At 44.9% G+C, this 21,129-nt stretch overlaps 1 protein-coding gene across 8 annotated transcripts in view; it reads right to left on the bottom strand.

Annotated features, from left to right (window-relative positions):
* SMOC1 (SPARC related modular calcium binding 1) overlaps positions 1-21,129 on the bottom strand; it is a 141,898-nt gene that overhangs the window by 15,334 nt on the left and 105,435 nt on the right. For all 8 annotated transcript variants that reach the window (XM_068684150.1, XM_068684145.1, XM_068684149.1 and 5 more), the window contains exons 8-10: positions 11,063-11,255; positions 10,120-10,202; positions 5,653-5,758 (exon numbers count right to left, since the gene is read on the bottom strand). In XM_068684150.1, coding sequence (XP_068540251.1) covers positions 5,653-5,758; positions 10,120-10,202; positions 11,063-11,255 — 382 coding nt within the window. The remainder of the gene's footprint in view (positions 1-5,652; positions 5,759-10,119; positions 10,203-11,062; positions 11,256-21,129) is intronic.

Below are 21,129 nucleotides of genomic sequence, written 5' to 3' on the forward strand. Positions count from 1 at the left end.
TACTGAGTAACTGAAGTCCATTCCTACCAAAGCCACCCCTCTGCCCAACCAAAGCCACCCCACTGCCCATGTGCAGCCCTGCTGCATGCAATTGCATACTTAATATTGTTGCAGTGACAGAAAACCCAAATACAAAATACTGCTTTGGGAAAAAGCAAGGTTGCAAGAAAGCAAGGTTGCAAGCTTGCAAGCTCTAAGTTCCCAGCAGATGATCTGCTGTTTGAAGATCTTCAGAAAACCCGTTCCTTTGTAATACAAACTTTATTCAGAATGGCTGAGGTGGGATGAGGAAAGGGGATTAAGACCGGCCTAACATCATCTAACTACAGACTGCAAACAGGGACTATAAACCAAACGGAGATAATTCCAGGATGGAGGTACAGTGACGCATGAGAAGCTACTAGCAGAAGCAACGGAGTAGGAAAAAAAAAGTCCAGCTTCCACTCCTAGCACATCAGGTATGTTTGTAGTCAGAATGCCTGCAGGATTCAAAGCTGTAAGTTTCTAAGACTTGAAAGTAGCTTGGTAGGATATATGCCTTGCATGGTGCTGCTGCTGAATGAAGGATGGACAGAAGCTAAAGAAATGTTGGGACTGCCACCCAATGCCCATGAGAACACCGATGATGCCCACAAAGGTGCCTAGGGGGAGTAGTGGGAAGTGGTAAGAGTTTAACAAACTGAGGTAAAATTCACGGATCTTCTTGCTCTGCTCACTTTTGTTGTTCTTCGTGGTTGTCTCTCATAAAGCTAGAAGTCCTAACCATGGAACATGGCTTGAATCAAAGAAGATTACTTTAATGAAATTGCAAAAAGGATTGTGTGTTTGTTTTCTTATTCTCCCTTTCCTGTAGTGAAAGAGTCAAGAAGCTAACAAAAAAATAAGCTGTGTTCAGACTAAACAAAAGGTTAGTGCACAGTCCAAATTCATTATGGGGAATGCTTAATTCCTCTACAGTTAAAACTGAGGCTATCTTCCTGTTACAGACCCAGATTCTTTCTCTCCTCCCTCCGGCTAAGTTGTGTATGAAACATTATTCTGAACACAACTTTTCTGAAGATTGTGGAATAAATCATTTAGAAGGTTTAAAAATCAGCTCCCTTCACTCCTCATTGACTTTTAAAAGATCCTCCTCTTGCACGAACTCTCTCATATCTTTAATTAGGCTAGGATTTCCATAGGACCATAAAGAGCATTTCATATCCAACTTCAATTGAATTGCAATAGGAGTTGGGCATTAACTTCCCCATACTGTTTGAAAGTGTCAATCTTTATTAAAACATGGCGCAACTTCAGAACACCCCAGAGATGTGCTGAGCTTTACTGAGCCTGCTTCAAACTGCTCAACTGCAGCATGAAAGGGAACCTTGGGGGCAATTTTCTGAAGTACATTTTAGGGCTATTACATGGGAAATAATTGGCAACTTAAAATGAAGGGGCACAGCTACTGTGTTACATGATAAGGGTGGCTGTCATAAGCTGTCCTTTTAACCTAAAACTCCACAGGGCATTAATATTTTTGCTGATGATGTAACAAGCTACAGTGCACACATTTGGGCAATTAAAATTCTGAATCACGGAATAAAGATAGTTTCTTAGGTCAGGTAAACCTAGGCTGGGGTTCCCTTTGGGATATTCTAATTTAGAGCCCATGTGATGTGTGCATGACACATGTTTTATTTTCTCTGACTTAGAAAATAGAATAAGATGTACTAAAGTGAAGTTTAAAAAAAAAAGTGGTGCTCCTATTATATAGGATTTATACACGAACAATTTCAACTATGCGTCTTTTCAAAAAGGATACGAAACACTGGTTAATAAACTCATTTCCTACAAGCGCTCCCTTAATTACTTTGAAAACATACAGTAACAAGATGTGCCTTGGAGTTATTACATAAACTTAAAATTAAGAATGAATTTTACCAGAGATTTTCTGTTTCTAAAGTCTAAATGAAGTCTTTTTGGCTATTTTGCTGTAATATAAACCAGGGCCACAAGGAAGGGAAGTTCTCATCTCATTTACATTATTGTAAAGCAAGAGTAACTCAATTAAAGTCAATAGCTTTGAACTTGCTTAAACGAGACAAGACCTATAAGGGATTACAAGGTTGTTTTAAGCATGCCCAATAAAAAAAAAAAAAGGTCTTATCAGGTTTTACTTACATTGCCTGCAGCAATCCAAATTGTACAGCCTCACTTTGCTGCTACTAGATTGTTTTCGTGTGTGCCAAGTATAAAGTGTGCAGTTTAGCACAGCTCTATGTAGTGCTCTGAAGGCAGATCTCTATCATTTCTCCTCATGTTCCTCCTTTCCCCCCCAAAGAAAAAGTAATAACACACTAATTGCAACGCCATGGATAGCTTTGCAGCACATATAGGTAAAGTCTTGAAGACACTCAGCAAACACAGGAAGTTTTCACTCCACATATCCAGGTTCAGACTGAAGGCTGTAGGGTCATCTAATCTCATTTCCTGTATATCATAGGCACAGAACGTGAATCAAATTACTTTTAAGACCATAACTTGGGTTGACTAAAGCAAGTCTTTCTGAAAGGCATCAGGCCTAAGATGAAAGCCTTAGAGAGAGGGAATCCATCACTACCCTCATTACTTCATTCCGCCTTACAAATGCCCTCACTTTAAAGAAATTTTGATCACAAGTTTGTTTATATTCAGCTGATCATGTTCTTCCCTGTTAAGACTAAAGAGCCTGCAGAGCTTTTGTCCCTATGTAGATACTCAGATTATAAGTAATAATCATCTTTCAACCTTTTTTTTTCTTTTTTTCTTTTAATACACTAAGGAAGCCTGAACTCCTTAAGACTCTCACTGTTAGGCTTTTTCAGCCCTTAAAACTTTGGCAAGGTTCTTCTCCGTTTGGTCCCCTATTTTAATGTTAATACTAGAGGTGCATATTGGAGGCCAGTAACATCTCCCTGCTGCCACGGAGAAATGGAAATACACCCCTGTTCCCTAAAACTCCTACTTGCTACTTCTTTGATTATAAACGTTCATTTTTTGCCACAGCCCCACATTGCAAGCTCATATCCAGAGTTCAATGCACTTCAGTAACTATTCAGTTTGGGGTACTGCGTCAATTCCGTCCCCATTCTGGAAATGAGGCCCTACATTCAGTCCACCCACCCAAAATGTCCACTCTGCACTTAAAACACATGGGAAAATAGAAGGAGCTAACTGGCCTGGGGATATAGATTGTTTGCATCAAGTTTGCCTGGCCTTCCCTCTGCGACGGGCATAAGCTTTGCTGATAACACATTTTAAAATAAGTACTTTAGATTAACAGCTTGATTTGTTCAGCCTCTAAAAGAGCCCCAGAAGATGAAATAATGAACAGAAGAAACAAAAAACACTGTAAAGGAACAGAAAGAGGTCAGCTACAGAGGAAACTAGTACATGTTTAAATACAGCACCTGTTCTGCCATCATTATGACAAAGATGGAGAAGAGCTCGAGATAAGTGAAGCCCTACTCACAAACACAAATGTCTCAGCTGACATTAAGAAAAAACAGACCTCCTGCTTTCATTTTCAACATCACCTTCTCAGCAAACCTGGGCCAGGGAGTTACAGGATGAGCACAGTCATAAATCAAATATTTTGTTAGTTCTTAAGCCTGGAAATGAGTTGATTAGCCATATGGGCAAAATACCCATGGAAAAGAGCTTTCATTTCTAGTGCCAAAGTGAAGTTAGGTCACCCAGTAAACTTCCAGATGTTCCTAAAGAGAAGACTCTGGACATTTCCCACATTGGGAAACTTGGAAAGCAGGGCTCATTGCACAGGGACAGCTTCTCAGCTCTGCAAGCTCACACAAAATGAAAGCTGTACTGATTATATTTTTATTTAAGTATCTAAAATTCCTTGAAATGCCTCTTTTTTTTTTTTCCCAAAAATAAATGGTCTCATCACGTCACGGTGGGATGGAAAATCTTGACACATACTCTTTGGGTTATGCACCTACCCTAACTGATGCACACGGAAGTTTACGCCAGAGCAGTTTCCCGAATTTAATCATGGCTGTGGGCTGGCAGAATATTTGGGTGGTAGCAGTCTCTCGCCTTACAAAGGACAGACTGCTAAAAGATTTCTTTTTCCCCTTGCAACTGGGCTGCCGACACTGGAGCTGAAAATAAATCAACATGATGACTGTGTGAAGAGCTGGGCAGTGAAAAATTCTGCCAGAAAGGCCTCTATTCAAAGCTGAGAAATACACAAAGCTTGGGGAACATTAGGAAGCAAGCCTGCTGGGTTTATAGAAGTACAGTGGGGGCATATATCTCTGGTCTCTACAATATTGGTTTATATTAAGCTTTATTTTAAGAGTGATGATTACATTGGCTGGGTTTCAGTCCCTGTGCCAAAGATGCCAAATAAATATCAAATACTCTCCAGGGCTTCCTGCCACCCCTACCCACTGCATTTGAACCATGCAAATTACACAAAATTGACATTGGAATGCTTATGGCTGGGAGAGAACGACGTATTTCCCATCCTTGGGGCATTTTTCATCCTGTTTATATGACTACAGACGTGCTAGGCATATACTGCTAATTCAAAAGGTTACAGAATATTCCGTGTGCAGGCACTCAGCCACCAGCCCAATTTGCAAGGTCCAAACGCAAAGTTAGAAACACATGGGTTCACAAGCAATCCATCCTGAAAACAAGAGGCTCAAAGGTGCCACCCAGGAAGTTTTTGTCTTGAGTATTTAAACATGGCATTGCTTCTTCCTTCTGCATTTTGAAAGAGAAGAGCAAGAGACCAATATTACTCTCAAAACGTTGGAAGTAACACACAGAGAGACACCTCCTTCATCTCTACACCCGGACGAACATGAGCACATTATGTATTGTGGCATCCCTGCGTGCTAAGCTAGCACTGTCCCCTTTTATAGTCAGGAGAATCCAGAACCACAGAAGTCTTGCCTAATCAAGGCAATACAGCACTTCTTTTCAAACCGCAGTCTGTTCTCAGTGGACATGGCATGCTGCAGCATTGCAGCTGCTGCACTAAGGGGATTTCCTATCAGCAAGCAGAAGGGGGAGACAAGACCTCAGCTTTTCTTCAGTTCCCCAGGAAAGCAGACTTCTGCCCACCTCTTTCAACAGGCCTGACCTGCTGCTTCTTCCATGAGGGATGAAGAAGCAGCTGGTCTGAGGGGAGGGTCATGAAAAATAGCTTCTCTCCTCATCTGCAGACTGGCTTCAGCCCCACAGCAAAACGGCAGTGCTGGTGCTGCCAAGGATTCTGTTCACATTCTTCACTCCCCATGGTAGCCACTAGGCCACACGGCCTCCTTCAATCCATTTGCATTTTATTAGGTCTTTTCATGCACCAGGGGACAAAAGAACAAGCCACTTCCTCCCACTGAGCTCTCATTTCACACTTCAAATGGGCTATACTAACCTTTATGGTGGAACAGCTGCCAGGGAGGAGGGGTGGGAGGAGGCACCCCAGACTACCATGACATGACAGAGCAGCCTCTGAAGACACAGCATTAGTTCATCTCCCAGCAATCTGGATCAGTGGGAATCAGCTCAGAGCATCACCCTTCCCTCCCTCCCCCATCTCATGGGCACCCACAGCTCTGCAGCCACCTTGGTGGGTTCAGCCTGAGTGCTTTCCGGACTCACCTCCCACCCCCAGTAGGTGCCGCTGAGTTAATAGCCTGTACCATGTCCGTAGTGAGAGCATCGAGTAAGCTGGTAATAAATTCAACTTTCTTCCCTTCAGGGCAGCCTGTAGAGAGAAAAGAGGAGGTTCAATGCAAGATCACAGAAGACTGATCTCCTAACGCACTGCAGCAAGGATCAGCCAGAACCCCTCATTTGTTTGTAACGTGGCAGCCATCATCACAGGCCCTAAGGAAAGGCAAAAGAATCCCTCAGTGGGTTTCTCTGCATGGCAATTTGTCCTGCAGCTTTTGTCCAGCACACACACAGTCACCAACAATATCTGGCAGGAAGGCCGTGGGGTTGGCTGGACGGCCTCTCCCAGTTCCCTACCAGCATAACCACAGGGATGTGCTGGAAGGGCCTGGCAGATGGAGTTCCCATGGTGACACTTGCAGAGAAGTTTACAAAACAACTCATTACCTCCTGGGTCATCTTCCTTTGAAAACACGTCTGTTCTGAGGTCCTAACTGACAGCTTAAAGTTTCTTAAAGCGTGGGCCAAAATGAGCACTGCTGCTTGTACTCTCCTCTTCAGGCACAGACAGTGCTGCCTGCCGGGAGCTACCACAATAATTCAGTTCTTTTCATGACCACGCTGCATGGGAACTATGTCAGACCGAGTCATCACGTGGCAACAGACCCCAGTCACTGCTGGTTTAGGCAGGAATTGGACAAAATGGGCTGAAGACAAGCTGGGTAACCATTTCCATGACTTAGTCCTGAGGCCATCCAGTTCCCTTCTGCTATAACCTCAGAAGGGCAGTCTCCTGTCAGCCTCCAATGACAGAGTTGAGACAAAAATCTCCATCTCCTCACCTTTATGAAGCAAGCTATGCAGTTTTCTTGCTTTTTAAAGGAGGAAAAGCATGCTTCATTTACTACCATATTAATACTGTAACAATTGCTCTAGCCCACCAAAGAACAAATACACTTTACTTCTACCCATCACCTCCAGAGCCGCTGTCCCAAACCCATCACCTCCCAACTCCGCTGCCTTCTCTAAAGTGAGGTGGTGATGGCTTTGGTGTCACATACTTCTTCTCTTTCCCTAAACCACTGTTTACTACCAATTATTCACCTAGGAGAGCATTACCAGAAAACAGTATCGCCTTAGTAACGAGTAGCAATGTTAACACTTTCTGCCTTTCCCAGGCAAGCAGAGAAGCACGTGTACCCCAAACAGAGCAGCAGAAACCTACTATAATCCCTTGACAGCTGAAAGCAGCTTGCAAATTGATCTGACAAAACTCCCTCCTTTGCACTATTACAGGCTCTGTTCTCTGCAACAGCTAACCAACAGTCCCTAGCCTGTCTCCATACTATGCGTATTACACACACGCACACCCCTCGGCACTCGTTTGGCACATGGTCCAGAAAATGTCAGCATTGTAATGGGTAAGCTGCTATGGCAGCCAGAGGAGACCACTCACTTAAAGGAGCTTTTTGTTGCAGTAATGAGAAGGTTGAAAAACCATTTGCTAGAAGTCATCTCCCTGGGGCCTCAGCATCTCACCGTCTGCAGGAATTAGCAGCTTGCCATTTGCTATGTGCAAGCAACACGTTCCTTCCTTCTTTCTTCTGGCTCTTGTGAGAGCAGCCATGACACAGTTTGTGAAGGGGGTACGTGTAGGTGTGTAACAATTTGTGCTCATGTCTCACCTTAGCCTCTTCTGACTCACTAGGGAATTTTTACGTACAAGAATAGCTAATCAATCACAGAATCACAGAATGGTTTGGGTTGGAAGAGGCCTTAAAGACCATCTAATTCCAACCCCCCTGCCACGGGCAGAGACACCTCCCACCAGACCAGGTTACTCCAAGCCCCATCCAGCCTAGCCTTGAGCACTTACAGGGGCGAGACATCCATGGCTTCTCTGCACAACCTGTTCCAGTGCCTCATCACCCCCTGAGTAAAGAATTTCTTCCGAATACCTAATCTAAATCTACCCTTTTGTATTTGTACATTGCCATCTCATGTGGAGCTTCTCATCCACCAACACCCCCAGGTTCTTCTCCTCAGGGCTGCTCTCAGTCCGTTCTCTGCCCAGCCTGTATTCATGTTTGGGATTGCCACAGCCCAGGTGCAGGACCTCACACTTGGCCCTGTTGAACTCCGTGAGGTTCACACAGGCCCACCTCTCAAGCCTGTCCAGGTCCCCTGTAGGGTGGCATCCCTTCCCTCCAGCACATCAACCATACCACACAACTTGGTGTCATTGGTAAACTTACTGAGGATGTACTTGATCCCACTGTCCATGCCACTAGCAAAGATGTTAAACAGCACTGGTCCCAAAACCAACACCTGAGGAACATCACTTGTCACTGGTCTCCACTTGGACACTGAGCTGTGGACCACAACTCTTTGAGTGCGACCATCCAGCCAATTCCTTACCCACCAAGTGGTTTATCCATCAAATCCATGTCCCTCCAATTTAGAGACAAGGATATCATGGAGGACAGAGTCAAAAGCTTTGACTTTTTCAGGCAGATGATATCAGTTGCTATTCCAATATCCACTACTACTGTAATCCCATTGTAGAAGGCCACCAGATTTGCCAGGCGTGATCTACCCTTAGTGAAGCTGTGCTGGCTGTCAACCACCTCCTTATTTTCCAAGTGCCTTAGCATAGTTTCCAGGAGGATCTGCTCCACGATCGTGCTGTGCAAAGAGGTGAGACTGACTGGCCTGCAGATCTCTGGGTCTTCCTTTTGTCCCTTCAAACCTCAAGTCTGTGTCAAAAGATGACTGAGCACAGCATCTTCCAGACAGACAAACCAGGATCATTAACTCTCCTCCTTCATCTCCTAATCTCTCCATCATATTTCTAGTGATGGGAACCATCAGGGACAGGAACCATACATCCGAGCACAGAGCTGAAGTGTACTCAGGTAAAGAAAAGTGGCTTGAGCTGAGGGGGGAACTCTCCTGCAGTCTGATGCTGGGACCACACCACTAAGCTACAGAGCATCCTACACATGTCCTCTTGTGCCTCGTGTAGTTCCTATGCCCCTGTCCAGCTGCAGTGCAGAAGAAGGAAGAAGAAACCATTCTGTCTTCCTGAGAGATCAGACAGAGACTCTCTGAGACCCAAAGTAAAGGATTTCCACTGAATTCTTGGAAGGCATACGGGAAATGCAGGGAAAGGCAGTAAAGCAAGGGGAGAAGGGGACAGAGAAGAAAGGAACCAAGGTTATTCTATTTTACAATGATTTCCTAAGGAAATGAGCCTTAATGCAATCATTTAGCTGGTCTGCTGGTTTCCCTCCCTCACCCCTCAAAGTAATACTTGAGCCAATTGGCTAATATCATTCAAACGTGAGAAGGAGGCATATAGGAAATTTCTACATGACTTGTGAAAATGAGCAGCTGCATAGTAGAGAGCCCTGCTGAGGGCAGCACTGCTAAGCAGAGAGCTATGGGGCCCAATGTCAAGAGCCAGCAGGAGGAGAATTAGGAGATGCAGAAGGCAAATCTGGAACAAATCTCATTTCCTTTGCTAACCTGCTCAGGGATAATTCACTTTATGTTAGTCCTAGAAAGAGCCAGGAAAAGAGAAGTGCTACCAGCTCTTTCTGTGGAGTTTCTGGTCTCTAGTGCTCCCTCATGGTGGAAAGGGACCCACTGTAGCTTCTGGTTTCGAGCAGCTGTTCCCCACCCAGGAGAGCAATGGTTGGTCTCTGTGAGGGCTCCTCACTCTGCTCCTTACAAAGGCAGAGGGAAGAAAAAACAGAGCACAGGCAGGTAGGATGGCATTTTTACGAGCTGCTCAGACACTTACAACCAGCACCTCTTCTTAACAGAAAGAAGGTATGCAAACAGTGAATTGTGAGTTGTCATTTTGTGAAGATGGGAAAGATGAACAGAAAGCAAGCAGCAATGGGAGATAAAGTAGGCCCCAAGTAGAAAGCAAAGAATCTAGTTCAGATAAATAAACACACGGCATTCAGTGACCTTAGTGCACCACAAATACCGTCCTGCCAGCCCCTGCAGTGTCAGGCAGCCAGTTGGTCCACTGACAATTGACATTTGTGTCCTCCACTATTGCTCAGATGGCTACCAAGCTGCTGAAAAGCCCTGCTAAATGGAAAGGATACTGTCCTGGCTGCAGTTTGGAAAAAAAAAAAAAAAAAAAGTTTAAATGTCAAGCACATTCTTTCCTCAGGGAACCTCCAGACAACCTTCCCCCCACCCCCCTAAAATTCTGATCTCAGACATGCTTTAAAGGAAGGGCAGATAGGCAATAAACCAGCCCCAAGAACACTCCCAGCCTCTTCAAGTTATCCAAAACAGCACAGAATAAAACCCATGATAAAACAAGCACAGTGAAGGAAATCCCCCATCCCAACAAGAGGCTTCTCGGCCTCTTGAGAGTCGCAAGGTGAGATGAGCAGAGAAGCCAGAGGCAGGATTTTGTTCTTCACTAACCTGGAAGTTCTCTGTCCTTGAAGGGATCATCAACCTCTGTGCTCTTCGATCTGGCATCACTTTCACACACTGGGGTCTCATAGCTGAAAAAGAAGAACAGCAGATGCTGAACTATGTGATATAGCTTTATCAGGTGCTTACTAAGGGGTCATCTAACCTGCTCATTACAGGGGAAACAAGCCTGCAGAAGAAATGCTCTTCTCAAGCATCTGTCTGCTTATGGACAGTCAGCAGCAGCACCAGGACATGGAGAGAGTGGGAGCATACTCCACAATCCAGTAACAACCCAAACCCACAAATAGCACAAGGCCTTCTTCTAACTATTGTGGGCACAGAGTGTGCTTTTTTTTTCTAGAACCGTCCATGACGTCCATCTAGAACCGTCTAGAACCACCGCACAATCACTGTTTAGGCCCCAGCCCCTACTGGATTATTTTTATAGGTTTCCAGAGTGGCAATTTATTTCTGAATCCCAAGTGAAAAAATACTCCCTGGGTAGTTTTAAGACACACAGCAGCAAAAAGATCAAATCTACCCTTTGCTTAAAATCTGTTAATGCACAACTCAGAAGCCATTTAATCTGTTCTGGTCAGCATTTAAACAGCTGAAATATAAGCACAGAAATATGAAGCACAGCATAACACAACACAGACACTTCTCACAGCTCATACACATGACCTGTGCTTTGAGCAGATGACTGATTCCTGCTACCACAAAAAAAGCTGCAAAACAAAAAGCTATTTTGCGGGATACTTAAGTGAAAAGGGTAAGTTGAGGATACTCAACAACATCAATGCATCACATAAGGCATTGGTAGCTCTAGGGAAGGCAGCAGCAGAGAGCTCACTGCTCTAGATGTAGGAACTTATCTGGAACATTAACACTGTTTTCTTCACATCTCATCTCCTCCAGACAGGCATCTCACCAGGCTTACAGCTCTTACCGAGTGGAAGTACCAGGCAGAGGGCGTCCTGTGTCCACCAGGACGCACCAGCAGTACCCAGTTGACTGGTGGCACTGCACTGGTTTGTAGAGCCCTCCCGGAGCACACTCAGGGATGACGATACCCTCACGGGGGTTCTGCCTGGCCTCCTCCAGAGCACTCTGCCTTTCCTGGTCGCAGGAGTGAACTTTCTCTAGAAGACAGGAGGGAGGTTGGAAGGGAACAGAGAAATAAAGTCAAATTAAGATCACCTTGCTCAGCTCAGCGAGTCAGGGATACCCTTCACAACAGGAGATCTTTGTGTGTTTTCTTCCCAGTGAACACCAGTACGCCTACATCCCTACACCCTAGGGAGTAAGAGACTTGAGGGTTGAGAACTTCTTCCTACAATCAATTATAATGCTACAAGATTAGAGATTATAGACTATAGACATTGACAGCTACAAGTTCAGCAAGCCAGGGAGAGCAAGAAAACCATTCCTGTTCACCCAGGTTTTTGGCCTGCCCTACTCCCAACCATCTCTTCCTCCAGAATGCGTGCACTCTTCTTTCTCAATAGCATTCCTCCAGCACGAGCCCAAGAGAGCAGAACAGTACCATTTTAACACCAATTTATCCAGAACACATTGCACCAGAGGGGTACAGAATGGGATATCCCATTCGCCCCACACTGCCAGCACCTCTCCAGCACACTCCACCATGGTTCCCACTTGGAAAGTCAAGGACACCCAACCAACACCATCTTCTTAACCATCCACTCTGAGGTAGGTAGGACCCTATACCTCAGCAGCTAATTCCACAGGAAAGGATATTTCCAAGGACATCATCGACTAGAGAACAGAGTACACAGATGACATGCACCAAGTCTGGTGCCCAACACCTTCAGCCCTAATGCTGCTTCTTCTACACCATCTGCAGAGGAGTGAAGTGTGGAAAGGTGCCCTGCTGCTGCCTCTTGTGTGGACCAGCTGTTAAAGGGGTAAGAGATGCACAGAGTAATCCATAGGATACTAAGATCTATTTGTCTCAACAGCCAGAAGTTCTCAATGGGAAGTCTTCAAATATTCTGGCCTTTTGAAGAGTAGGAAAATAACTTCAGCCTTGGAAACCACCAAAGGTAGTGAGAGGAAAAAAATCATGCACGTAAGAGAGAAAAGCAGTCAAAGCTGATGATCACAGAATTAAAACATATGAAGCTTGGGCTAAAAACAAAACAACAACAAAACAAAACAACAAAAAAACTAGACAACACAAGTGCTAAGTGTTATCCTTAAGAGAGCAATGAAAACCACAAGTGGGAACAGAAGTTCTCTCCTTCCCTAGCTTTCCCCTCCCTTGCAGTTTATTCCATTTTTTCTCTTTAAAAAGTCAAAACAGGGAACCAACTCCAGCTTTCAATACACAAAATGTTTCAGCACTGACAGGCATTGATGCCAGGGGCTCATCCCAAACCTGCAGCCACAGCATTACACGAGCACCCTGCTCCGGGACAGGCTGGGTACAGAAACAACAGCGCTTGCTGTCCCCCTGTATTTTGCCTGCCTGCCTGCACCCCCATCGGTTATGCCTTATATTTTGGTGACAAATTGTGGGAGGACAGAGAGGAGCTTTAGTTCTGCGTGTGGGGAACATGCAGGGTGATGTTTCACTGCTTGCACCCTTCAGCTTGGTAGCAGCAGGTGGAGCACATGAAATGCAGCATCTCCCCCATCACAGCGTGCTTTGGGTACCAGCCACACTGCTGCTGGTTTCTGAGCGAACCGCAGCACCTACCAAAAGGAGCCTCAAAGACCCAGCACGGTTTCCCTCTCCTCGAGGGCACCTCAAGCCTGCCACACACAAACCCCCACAACCGAAACACAGAACGCCAACTTTTAAGTGTCGGCAAGTCTGACTCAAGCAGAGAGAAACTCGATCGGGAGGGAGCAGGAGGGGGATAAAGTCAACAAAAACCGAAAGGCAGCTCGAGCCTCAGCTGATATTTAAGCTGACTTCACTTTGCTGACAGATTTCACATCTGAAAAAAACAGGCCCCGTGACTGCTCCCAGGCTGCATGTGGACAGAGAGGCCATTGAGCGGAGGGCTGCAGGCTCCCTGCGAGCCACTTACATCACGGGGGGCCCCGCGGCAATCTGCACCTCGGGCCGCAGGTGAGGAGGAGCATTCATGCAGCTTGTCGAAGCACAGCCGGGGCCAGAATTCCCTGCCTGTCATCGTTTTATATAAGAAGCAAAACAAAACAAACGCCTACTGGACAGAACTACATTCCGGGAATTTTTTGATCTAAATCCCTAAAGCTTCCTGAGTGCACAAACCCAAACCAAGATCTCTCAGGTCTTTTGAGTCTTGCAAAACCAGCGCTACGAAAATCTCTGGACAAAAATTGCCAAGTGCGCATGTGAGGACAAAATCTTGCAGGTTTTGTTCAGCTGATATTAAGCAGATATAAAAATGCAAGTCCCATCTATTCCATTGCACCCTAAAGAACACAAAAGAGCCATACCGTGGTAAAACAAAGGCCCAACTTGTCTGTCTGATCTTCAGTCGTGGCCAAAAGCAAATACTTAGAGAACAGAGAACTAGGACAAGCATATACTTAATTTCCCCCTGTATTCTTCCAGTCTCAACCGCTTATGGGTAAGAAACTTGCAGAAACAGAAGGACTTTGCATTCAGTAAGTAGTAATGGCTTTGCACTTCCACCAGTTTGCCATATCCCTCCTCGTAAACTTTTATTGACTACAACACCCTGCAGCGAGTGTTTGGCTCAACTGCATGTTGTGTGTAGAACACAGCACATACTTTGGTGGGATCTAAACCTGGCTCCAACCAGTTTTGTTTTCCTACCCTAGTTCTTCCGAAGGATGAGCCAGTGAATAATCACTCTGCAGTCGCTCTCTCACTGCCTCTCATTGCTTTATGGATTCCTACTTCACCTCTTACATGCTGAACAGTCCCAGCTGATCCAGTTGCTCCTCCTCTGAACCTTTTCCTGATCAACTTTATCTTCCCTGAGCTAGAGGGGATCAAAGCAGCAATTACACTGACATTAAATGGTGGCTCTGACAGCAGACTTGCAGAAAGTTCCTTGGGTGCCATATGTCTAATAGGCAGAAGAGAGTATTAACTAGCACCAGCCCCTGGAGAGGCTCTTTCCTCCAAGCTATCACTAACAGCTCTTAATTCCCTTCAAAACAAACATGAATATTAATAACTGATGTATATTCCAACAGCCAGCAAAATCAGCTGGGAAACCTATACCATCATCTTCCCTCGCATTAGTATGGGGCCTGGCATGAACTGCATGCAGCGTGACCCTGCAGGACAGCCTCTCTGGTAACAAAGGGACCATCAGATGCTATCCCAGCTCCAGCACACTCAAGTCAGCCTGTTTCAGTCTGGTGGCTTACTGGAAACTTCGCTGTTGCTGCCAAGGCCGAGTTTATGGAGGATAGGGAAAGCCTATGGCTAAGCTTTTTAAGGTTTTTAATTTTAAGGTTTAATGCCAGCTATGAAATTAAAGTGTCATCTCAAAAAGCATATCTTTATTGCATGGGTAGGGTATTTAAAAGCCCATTCCCTGTTTCAGTTAATGGAGGTTGCAGACAAAGACCCAGAGAAAAGGCTTTCCTCCTTTCCCTATATTAAACATTTAGGGAGAGACGAATATTTAAGACAGAAAATCAGTGAGTGATAAACAGCCTTCCTTTATTTTCTGCCATCTCTGCTTTGAATTATGACAGCCATCAGCGTAGACGCTGAGTAACAGTTGCCAGCTTGCAGGTGCTGGGTAGCAAAACCTTTCAGTGACAGCAAATCCAGGTTACAACAAATACAGTGACAGCACACAGCACAAAAAAATGAGGTGTGCATGCACACACAAAAGACAGTATCACTGGCAGAAATTAACATTTTACTTTAACTTTTCAGCTCTAAAATGCTAACTTTGAGTTACTTCTTACTCCTCACTGCTTCTAACACTCCTTAAAACATTTTTAAAAGTAGTGTCTCTGAAGCCATGAGCTATTGCAGGAAAGCAGGGTTTGGACATCTGCAGTTGTACATTATTTATGCAACTATTTTCCCCTAGTAATGGCCTTCTGAGAAATACATGGTCAGATTCATAAAAAGGTCTCTCATTCCTGGTCCCTTAAGTATACGCACTCAAACACACATCTAGTGCCTGCACAATAAAAATAAAAATGATGGATGAGGTAAGGGACTCATCTGACTGTCTAATAAACGAGATGCTTATTAAAGAGATGGGGTGTTTGTTTACCTTGCAAAGTTGAGAAGGGAGGGTGTCTAGCAGCCTCTGACCAAAGGCTTGGGCTCCACAGCTCTCATGCTCAGCTTGTGGGGCTGGATGCAGGCAAAGCACTGCTCTGGGAACCAGGCAGCCTTCCCTGGTTGCTCTCCTGATGTGTAACAACTCTCACTGCTGGCAGAGCCAAAGGACCAAACACCGAGCACCGGGGCTGCAAGGATGCTGAGGATGGTTAGGGTGGGACACAGGGAAGATTTCCCATCCAACCAGATGATTATTTTTTCAATATTGTTCTTCTGTACATGTTTGTTTTTTTCTTATTAAAAAAAAAAAAAAAGACTAACTACGACACCAAAACCAACCACCTTGGAGAGATCCCTACATCCTTAGGAGTCCTCCTTCCAAATCCGAGGGCATAACCTCCCTCTGCGCTTCTCCCCAGCCCTACTGAACCTATGGGAATAGCCTAACCCCAGAGCCATGGGCTACTCCTGAGCAGGGCGGATTTGCTTCTCTTTCCCTCTCTCTCTTCTTTTGACCAGAAATTCCATCTGGACCAGAGAAACTTTTCCCATGGAGTTCCCACAAAAAGCTTCAGTTTTAATGAACAAGTATTCATCGGAAGGGGAGGAAAAGGTCTTTTACTGAAAGACTCTTGACCAGCCCCTATTGTTAGTGCTGCAGCAGGGACCTGACTTCAAAATGCCATTTCAAAAACAAAAAATCAAATGCCTGCCTCTCCCAAATTTTTTTTTGTTCAGCTCTGATCTCTCCCCTGCATCAGGAACTAGTGCAGTACAGAATGAAAGGCAGTAAAAGAGATATCTGGTGCCAAATTCCTACTAACATCCTGTGCCAATCCAAAAATAAGGGCTAAGTGTCTTTGTGCCTCAGTTTTCCTCCCAGTGAGAGAAAGCATTTGTTTGTCTCCCAAGGAAGCTTAATTTAAATGAGGTTGATCTTTCATTTTTATTTAGCCTGTTGTTACACTGCTCTGACAGAGAAGAGGAGCCTTAAATGGGCTATTTTAACATATCCTGTTTACCAGCTGAAAGGTGCTTGCATGTTGCTCTGATGTGAACAGGACTGGGGCCGCTCTAGAGCAGGTGCCTCAGTCCAGGTGTGGAGCTCACAAAGGCTGCAGGCAGGAAGCACGGTCTCATTCCTAAGAGAAGGTTCAGCACAGGTGGTATCAGCTACCCAAATCTGCACCCCTTCCACCTCGGAAGGGAAAGAGAATGTGAAAAGCCTTCGGTATGCACTTTCACAAGGGCTGGCAGGGCCACCAAAGAAAGGCAGTGAATAGGCACCAGCTGCCTGTCCCCAAAGCAGGGATATGGGTGGAGGAAGAGAAACAACCCCTTCTGTGTTTACTAGGAGCACAATGACAGCTGAGCAAACACAGGTCATGAGGATAGCATAAATCTCTCCTCACCTCTGTTAGCCATCAGCTCTGCTACCCGCTCCACCCTGTTCTGTCTAGGACTGTAGTCCTTCCAGGGTATTCTGTTAAACATAAAGGTAAAAAGAAAAGCCTTGCAGGTGCTCCCACACTATAACAGCTGAGCAGTCCTTGCTTTTCCTTAACACTCACCCAATTTCATTTCTCAAGGTGTAAGGCTACAGAAGAAACGGAGATTACTACATGTTCCAGCGCTGAACAAGCACAATGCAAAGTTTCAACAGGTGGCTTATAATTTTAAAAACAGATTGTTCCAAGTGGCTCATTAAACCTAAGCTGCCAGGGAACACATCCCTCCCCTATTTTCATTCTGCTCAAAGCGATAGAGCTGCCCTGCATTCCCTCATGATGTTCATACCTCCCCTCTAGCCTGAAATTAGGAGGAATAGTTGAAGGAGTGAAGCACTGTCCCAGGGATGAGAGTTAACCTGCTGAAGGTAGAAGCCACCCTTCAGTGCCCAACACATGCTTGCTATGCAGAACCTGTGGGCACTAAGTGCTGCCCGGCTAGGAAAGGAGCCTGCTCCACAGTTTCTAAACCACATAGGAATAAAGATCCATGCCTGCGTATCTTGAAACCTGTCCCAGCAATTCTAACTCAACTGTCATTCAGAAAGAGCTTAGACTCTTTCTACCATCCTTCTGTCAGTCACAGAGTCCTAGCCCTCCTAGAGCTGTAGCCAGACTAGCAGCAGAAAGAAGACAGTGCTATTTTATGGCTGCAGTACATCATTCTGGCAAAAAAAGTGAAAACATTTGCATGATCATAAACAATGCTTTAGACAAAGCTCTGAATAAATTCTAGTTCATTAGAGCATATTATAAGTTGTGTCACTCTTATAAGCAAATGAGGGAAATGGACATTACATACAATTACTGTCAAATAGTTGCCTAACGCTGCAGGTTAAGAAAAACATGCTCCAGGAGGCAAAAGCTCTCTGTGAAACAGTTCTCCCATATTAAAAAGGATTATTAGATGTGTCTTGCATCAAATTCCAGTAAGTGGCCACTTTGTTTAGTGGAACATAGCGTCCATTTTACAGATGAAAATTCAGGAAAGAATTCAAAGTCATCTTGACAAATGGTTTGAAAGCAGCACGATCACAACTTACAAGTACAAAGCAAAATAACCAGGAAAGAGAAATCCAGCGTGTGGAAAGGAAATTACTGGCGAGACAGCAACACTTGGAAAAAAATGGTTTAGGTAGACCGCAAAGAAGTCTGCAACTTCATGACACTGCAAACAACTGAAGTCAAAACAGGTAAATCTAGTTTTGGGATGTAGTGACAAGGGCCTTATACATAAGGAACAGGCACTAACAACTCATGAGCCTTTAAATCAGCGCATGTCCACCTCTGGGCAATGCCCACTGAGGGAGAGGTGGACCTTTTGGCAACAGTGCAGAAGAGAGCAGAGGGAACAGGCAGAGGTCTAGGAAACTTGATCTATGAGAAAATGCTAAAAGAATTCCATTTGTTTAGTCTAGGGATGACATTCAGTCTTCTGAGATTTAAAAGCTGTTATATAAAAAAAGAGAGATGGTCATAGATCATTTTTTTCTTCCCCAGGGGTAGTTCAAGTAGCAGTCAACTTACTTGGAGAAATGAGATTTAAGGTTTGATATAAAAAAGCCCTGGTGATAAACTGATCATTGAAAGAGGTGAAGGAACCCTGTTGCCATTTTAGGCACAGGTTGCACAGAGCTGCCATTATCTGGGTATAATCATGAGTCAAATCAGGGTGGAACAAACTGTGCGACCTCTTCGGGTCTTTCCTGTTCTTCTCACAGAGGATGGTAAGCTCCAGCAGATCCTACATGCCCAAGGCATTCTCTTTAAAAGCACAGCCTGAAGTCTTCAAGGGATTTGAGCAGGTTTAAGTTTGCAGACTTCGGGGTCTGATCTTCCTAAAGCATCTGGCTGCCATGTACCGTATGACAGCTGTAGCTGTGCAATACCCTCACGATGACAACAGCTCCCAGTCTGAGCGGGGAAAGTTGGCACCAAAATGGAGGGAGCCCTGTTCAGTTCTTTACATCGGGACAGTTCCTCAGCAGTAGAAATGCTTCCAACCTTAGACACCACTCTTGTGAATTTGAGAGGAAGCTACATGGAGCCTGTGGTTTCTCTTCTCCAACTCCTCTGTTCCATTCCACATAGTTTCTAAGCCCTGTTAGTTTGTGGTGTACCTAGCTTTGAGATAAGCCACCTGTCTTTGAACACATTCATTTTCCCTATACTTCTTTCTCATGGCACTCTTTCCACACTAAGGAATGCTACTCAATAAAATGAGAAGCTATAGGTGTTTCCACCGGAGCCTTAACCTTACCGGGAAACTATTTTCACTTCCACACCTGTTTTTAATAGTACTTGCAACAACCAGCATAGCAGTTGTTGGAGACCTTGCTTACCTCTGCTGGCTGGACTATACGAGCACAGCATTTTTACAGTTTTGTAAGTGCATAAATATAGGGCACCAAATAGAAGCTTTTAAAAACTGTCACAGGCAGGTAAGAAATACTTTAGACCAGTCTACCTAATTACAGTAACATTCCTCTTTTGTGCTGGTGAGCAAAGCCATGGAGAAAGAGACAAGTGTGTTGTCTGATGAGCCTTTTCATGTACTGACAGACCGGCTTTTTCCTGCAGCATTTAGCACTGGAGGAGGAGACATGGGGAACTGCCTCTGACAGGAACACTAGCACTTACTCTTGAACACCTAGCTTGAACCAGCCTGTCTCTGGGCAAAACATTCAGGCTTTGAAAACTCAGTGACCTAGTGCATGGGATTTGGACGTAAGAGAAGCTGCAGCATATCAGGGCCTGTTAAATAAGATGAGACGGGAGTCTGATGATGCCAGGAGGATCACATACTGCCCTGCATTACAACTGGTGAAACTGGAGAAATGCCTTTCCATTCACCCAGAGCAAGGGTAGCTAATCCAACACATCTTCCTTCCTCATGTGCTCCAGGAGATTGAAGGCTGCCTTGCTGTTTAAACACACAGTCCCATCTCTTTGCCTGGCTCTTAGTGTAGGTCCTCTGCACACCCTTCTTTCCTGACTCTTCAGAGACAATTCCTGGGATATTCCACCAGATTTTTCCAGCTACTGTTGCAACAGACTGAAAAACATGCAGCTAAGACACCTTTGAACTGTACCACAAAATGTCCTTGCTGATCCCCACTGACCACTTTATTTTGGTAGCCTAGCATAATGCCAAATATGTGAGGACCGCAAAAAGAAAAAGAACATGAGGATGGCAGCTTTTACTCATGCCCTCCGTGCAGAAATATGCACAGAACTCTTACAACACAGCTCATAGCTCTTAAAATGAGGCTTTGGAAGTAATGAGACCACAGCCAACATTTACCTCAGATATTCCATGATGTTTCTCCACAAGCTCTACTGATGTTCCTGCAGAAGGTTCCCTTCTCCCCTTCATCTACTCGCTCCCTCTCCAAGACCCACTGAAGTCTAGAGCCACTTCTCCACCCGAAGGTGACCACTAAAAGGAGGAAGGTTTCACAGGAGGGACAGGGTTTTCCAGGGGTTTTGAAACACAGCTCTGCTCCTTCATAACCTTGTGCTCTATTAGGTGATATCCACAGCCTCCTTGAACAATGTCGGGGACAGCAGACGCTTTTGGAGATACTGTTCTGTGTACCACTGTACCTGTTTTTATTCAGTTGGCTTCCTGCAAATCATTTGGGTCCTCAGTTCTATAATCATCAAACACCACCAGGGCTTTTGGTTTTAGGAGAGGCCTATTAGGGCTACACTGTTCCAGATGGAACCTAGAGCGGAGGTCCAACCATTACTTTTAAACCATGCCTCCTTATCCGTGGCACCTTAGAAATGCCATGGTCTTTCTCATGAAGTTGACAGGAACATTCTAAGAAAGGCAGGAAAGTGTGCCGATAGCTATAGTCTATCCGCAGACATCAACGTGTGCTCAAATGGATGTCTGAGGTGCAGATCCATGCACAAGCCTGTGCCAAATTGTGGTAGTATATACAGTGAGGAGCTCCTCACTGCTAAGGACACCAGCAAATCAATGCAATTCTTTCATATAAACTTGTCTCTGCTGAAAAGCAAAACAAACTTCACAAAGTTGACCTCTCCTCTCTCCATTTCTCCCTGTAGGCCCAGGTTGTGCCTGGTGCTGCAATCTCTTTCCTTTCCTTTTCCCCTCCAAATCTTTGTTGGTTTAACCTCAAATGCAGTCGGTGGTGGGTTTTTTGTATTTTTTTTTTTCCTTTTACCCCAGCTTCTTACATCTTTGACACTTACTGCCCCCCTCTTACTCCTCCCTACCTACTCTCCTTAACTGGCAGC

The sequence above is a fragment of the Anas acuta genome, chromosome 5, assembly GCF_963932015.1.
Source record: "Anas acuta chromosome 5, bAnaAcu1.1, whole genome shotgun sequence".
NCBI lineage: Eukaryota > Metazoa > Chordata > Aves > Anseriformes > Anatidae > Anas > Anas acuta.